At 38.8% G+C, this 5442-nt stretch overlaps 1 protein-coding gene across 1 annotated transcript; it reads left to right on the forward strand.

Moving 5' to 3' along the window:
• Positions 1–361: 361 nt before the first annotated feature.
• Positions 362–4925, forward strand: NIPAL1 (NIPA-like domain containing 1; the record flags this gene model as incomplete). Its single annotated transcript, XM_009879279.1, has 5 exons — positions 362–628; positions 1713–1769; positions 2206–2296; positions 4022–4182; positions 4321–4925. Coding segments are annotated over 5 exons (1181 nt in total), but the record flags the coding sequence as incomplete, so codon positions are not given.
• Between the last annotated feature and the right edge of the window lie 517 nt (positions 4926–5442).

Consider the following 5442-nt stretch of genomic DNA (forward strand, 5'->3'; position numbering starts at 1 on the left):
AAATCATGGATTTGGCTATGTGTTTATGTTTTGGGGATGTGGTTTCTGCAAAGCACAAAAGAACAATTTCATCTTGAGGTTCCAAATTAGCTTTTACAATTTCAAGTTGAATTTTACATCAAAGATAATATTTTATTGTTGCATTCCGTAGTATTGCTGTAATTGCTTGACTGGGCAAAATATGCATCTAAAATTGTTTATGCAGCAGTGAATTCCAGGGGTGGGTAATGGAGTTATTTGCACGGTCAGAAATGACAAGTGCTCCGGGAAGACATGGAAAGGAGTGAGCAGTGCAAGGATGGGGCTCCTCCAGAGCAGTCCCTTGTTCAGGAATCATTTGTCCTCATTTATCTCCTCCCAGGTGCTGTGCTCACTTTTCCTTGCCATGACTCCTGGCAAGCATGGTGCCAGATCATCAACATGTCTGAATCCCGCTCTCCTCTCCTTGCCTCTATGGACGGGACTCTCAACGAAATGAACCAGAGCATTTCCACCCCTACAGGAAGCAAATACTGCCTCTACATTGGCTTGGCTTTGGCAATAGGTTCCAGTATCTTTATTGGTTCTAGTTTCATCCTGAAGAAGAAAGGACTTTTGAAATTGGCAGACAAAGGAGTCCCCCGAGCTGGTAAGCAGAGGTGTCCACCTCGCTCCTGCTCGAGCAAGGAACGTGTCTTACAACTTGGCAAAATTGGGATTGGAGTCACAGATCACGTGTTTACGAACACTGTTGTTGAAAATAGTTGTGCTTTAACGGTGGTCAGAAGGGATGGAAATAGGGATAGAAATACTTTATTCTTCCTCTGTGTGTGATTACAGGATGTGATTTCAGAATTCCTAGGGCTGTAGGAGCAACGGTAGCTATTAAATCTAGTAAATTGGTGATATTTCCTTCCTGACAGCAGTTACATACTAAATTAAATTCTGCATTCATCTTACCCTTCAAAATGCTTTTCTCTTTCTTTTTTCCACCTTTCCCCTGCCCTCATTGGAGATGGACAGTCTTAAAATAGTAACTAGGTTTAGGTTTGTTGCTTTTTTTTAAAAAGTGCAATGAGCTGTAGAAAGGGTAGTTATTACAAAAGGGTTTACCGTCAGTACAGCTCTTCTTTCATCAAAGTGAACAGATGAAAAGCTAGAAGACGACTCATTGGACTAATACCATCATTCTCGTTGCATGGATTTAAGTATATGGCCTTATTGGTTCTTCTTTGTTTGTATTGCTTATTGCAATATACTGTTCCAGAGAATTTGATTGTTTGAAACAAATGAGTTACTGAATGTTCAGTATACTTCTATATTATGTCAAAAAAAATTAATGCATGCAGTGGCATTTTTCTTTCTAATTTTTCTCAATTTAAAGTATAACCAGACTCAAAATGCAGCTGTCTGTGTTTGGATATGTTGGATCTGACCTGGGAAAGAACTTTGAAGCATTTCTTAAGCTCACCAGCAATCTTCATGAACATTTTACTTTTGCTTAGAACTTCCCTTTTAACCAGATATTATTTTTTTTCAGAAGTTCAAGCCACAAAGCAGTAGAGTGATTACTAAAAATATCAGTTGAAATCAAAATATTTTTCACATCACATCCAGATAACATGCTCTTTCAGTGCTTTATATGACTAGAGGCAAATGTGAAGCTGTAGTTCAGTTTATTATAATACGGTGATCTCTTTCTTCCAAGATGAGATTATTTTTGCTTCTTTCAGGACAGGGAGGACATTCTTATTTGAAAGAATGGCTTTGGTGGGCTGGATTACTTTCAAGTAAGTCACCATTTTCCTCTCAATCCATATGTAAATACTACTGCTTTAGCAGATTGTTTTAAATAGATATATTCCCTGATTTTTCACTCCCCTCACTTAAACAGCTTTGCAATCACCTTTATGACAGAAGCCATTCTGATATCCCGTCTCTCAAATACTGTGTTTGCAGAATAACAACCTTTCTTTTAATAACCAGTCAAAACCAGTGGGATTTAATCTGTCCAGCTACTAGGAGTACTCAGGGGAAAAGTATTTAACTTTCTTCTGCCTTTGTTGTGTCCAGAGGAGGTTAGATAATTTTGAAAGGAAAATTTGCACATATAGTGTAGAAGAAAGATTGGGGTTTGTATTTGCTATTGTATCAAGGATTTATATTGATATTCCTTTTATTCCTCTCCCCCACCCCAACCTGATCCAAATGTTCTTTCTCCTGCAGTGGGATTAGGAGAAGCTGCAAACTTCGCTGCCTACGCCTTTGCACCTGCAACCTTAGTTACCCCCTTGGGTGCACTGAGTGTTCTCGTAAGGTTGGTACAAACTGGGAGCAAACCCTCACGAATGAACTGTTCACGGGTGAGGGAAAAATAATGTCTTTGGCTTAAAGTAAAGAACTTGAATAAGAAAACTGAAAAGCAGTATGTGGACAAAAAATGCTTTTTGTTCATTGGTGGAAAGATCCCTGTCTTATTTAGAACTGAATTTTCTGTGTAGAGGGAATAAGAAGTCTTGCTCAAAAGACTAATATATACTTTCCCAACAGCCTTCCACCTATATTATAAAGTATTTTTTATCAGCAAACACCATGTACACTGCTGATGCACAATGGTAAAAGGCTGTAATTTATCTCTTCCTGGAGAACCGAAGCTTTCTTAAGTCTTATCCTCTTTTCCACTTGTTAAAATTCTTCAAAAAAAAATAGAGTATTTCCCCATTAAAACATCTTCAAAATAATTTCTTTTTTTATAGGAGTATAATTTCATATTAAGGCACAGTTAGTAAGCATTTCAGGTTTGTTTAGTCTTTTCCACGTCCTTCTGGAAAGAAGGCAAAGAAAATTTTAGCTTTTTTAATATCCACAGGTAAAAATTGTGATTGTTTTGATATACGAATGCCCTTCAAACATTCATTATTTTCAGTGTACAAAGAAATCAATAATTCCTAAACACCTCAGCACATACATTAATGTGGTTATCACAGAAGCAGATAAGACATGGATTGCACTTACCTGAAATATTATGGAAAATAATTTACTAACAAAAGGGAGTTACTGTAATTTAAATTTTAAACTTCCTCTTTTAAAGACCTGAGTATGCTATATGAAACATTGTGTTTAAAGCCAACCTGGGCCATGTATAAATATATTTTTTAAACATTCTTGCAGTAATCTAACTGCTAAAAATGCAGCTGTTCTGTCATAGGAAACCAGTGTAATTGTCACCTACAGATGTGCTAGGTTCAGGGTGTAGGTAGATGCAGACTAACTGGCTGCCAGGCTGCTGCTTTGCAAAACAGCCTGAGTTTTAACACCCCTCGCCTTTGATGTGGATAGCAATCTTTCAAATTTTCACGGAACAGAGAGGTTGTGAGAACTTTGTGTTCATGAGGTCATTACCCTTGTGCCAAAAAATAGCTGTAATTTGGTAAGTGAGTTGAAAAATGATTTGTGAGCACATCCATACACCATTAAGCCTATATCTGTGCCTAAGGTCATGCTCTAGCCAGCTAACTGTGTGCCCTGTGAGGTGGCCTCATTTGTGCTGTGCTATTATCCTTATGTTAAATCTTGAATCCCTTGGAGAACCTGGGTTCAGTCTTCTGAAGGGGCAGAGGTGCCTTCTCGGTGTTTTTGAGGGAGTCCTGGCAAACCAGGCAGAAAGTGTGCCTGGGTGGGAGAACCTGAGGTGCAATGAGGAACAGTTTCTAAGGGCAAATAAAATGCTTTAAAGCACTTTTGGAAGAAAGTAACAGCCCATGTTGTTGACCTGCAGATTGTGAGTGCATACCACTGACCCAGGCAATTGATAATGAGAAGTTCCTTGAGCAATCTGGACCCTTTACAGCTAAAATCTGACCTTCTCAGTCCGGTTCTATCTTCTTGCAAAAATCCTTAGAATTTAATTGTTTCAGGCTGGTTTCCCATATATCCAAATTCAAAAGAGGTTTTGAACTACTATCATGTTACATAGGCAGATTTTGATAATGTCTCACCTGGCTGGTTGAGCTGAAGCTTTTATTTATATTTTGCCAAACAGTGCTATATTATCATCCTATTTTTTAAATGAGAAGCTGAATATCCATGGAAAGCTTGGCTGCATACTGAGCATTTTGGGGTCCACAGTCATGGTAATTCATGCCCCTGAGGAAGAGGAGGTCAACTCACTAGATGAGATGGAAAGAAAGCTGCAAGATCCAGGTCTGTATGCAGTGGCAATGAACTTGTGCTACAGTTTAGAGAGACGAGTTTGGGACACTGAATAACTTTTAGCGTGTACATAAACATAGTCTGGTATTTTCTCTTACGTGCATTATTCTTCTTTCCTCTTTTTTACAGCATTTGTTATGTTTGCTGTTCTCCTAACAGTTGTTGCCCTCATGCTGATTTTTATTGTGGCTCCAAGGAGAGGTCAGACAAATATACTGATCTATGTTTTAATTTGTTCACTCATTGGCGCCTTCTCGGTCTCATCTGTGAAAGGCCTGGGCATTGCCATTAAACAGATGCTGGAGCACAAACCAGTTTATCGACACCCGTTGGTTTACATTTTGGTGGGCATCTTAGTGCTCTCCGTGAGCACTCAAATCAACTATCTCAACAAAGCATTGGACGTGTTCAATACGTCTCTGGTGACACCTATTTATTACGTGTGTTTCACCACAACGGTTGTGACATGCTCCGTCATCCTGTTCAAGGAGTGGAGTAATATGGACATAGGTGATATCATTGGAACCCTGAGTGGATTCTGTACTATCATCATTGGCATTTTCCTACTGCACGCATTTAAAAATGCTAACATCACCTGGAGCCAGTTGATGTCCACTGTTGCCAAAGCACCATCGTCACCACACCGTGAATATGAAACCTGTCACACTTTACTGGAGAGCATGGAAGACCCAACTTTGGCATATGAAGAGGAAAATGTTTTATTCAGTCAATGAAACTCTGGAGCAGTGTAATTCATTGAAGTATCGTGAACTGCAGACTCAGCCCACCTGTCTACCAGAACATTCTTCTCTTCTGCAGTCCTCTGGAAAAACATCTGTAGGACCTGATAAGTGTGGGCCAGCTGTAGGTAGTAATGAATGAAAATGTTCAATAGTTAACATGACAGACAGAAACTCAACAGTGATTGTGTGTCATGCAATGAACAACCTCATCCTTTTTTTTTCCATCATGGGGAATTTTAGCAGAAAATAGTGGTCTTACTCAGACAGGTTTACAAAGAGCAATTTTCCCATCATGATAAAGGATGATCCTTGCTGAAGTGACGAGCACTCTGCTGTTATCTTAGTGATGCCCTTAATGTTTCAGACTATATTTTTGTAATTTATTGCCAAGCAAACTTATGGGTGATCTGCCTGAAGGATGTTCATTGGAAATATTATATGAAAATATTTAACCCTTTTAGCTTTTAATATAAAGTTTTATGCAAAGTGGTGGGGATTTTTTTCATTT

Source organism: Apaloderma vittatum, unplaced genomic scaffold (assembly GCF_000703405.1).
Source record: "Apaloderma vittatum isolate BGI_N311 unplaced genomic scaffold, ASM70340v1 scaffold6422, whole genome shotgun sequence".
Taxonomy (NCBI): Eukaryota; Metazoa; Chordata; class Aves; order Trogoniformes; family Trogonidae; genus Apaloderma; species Apaloderma vittatum.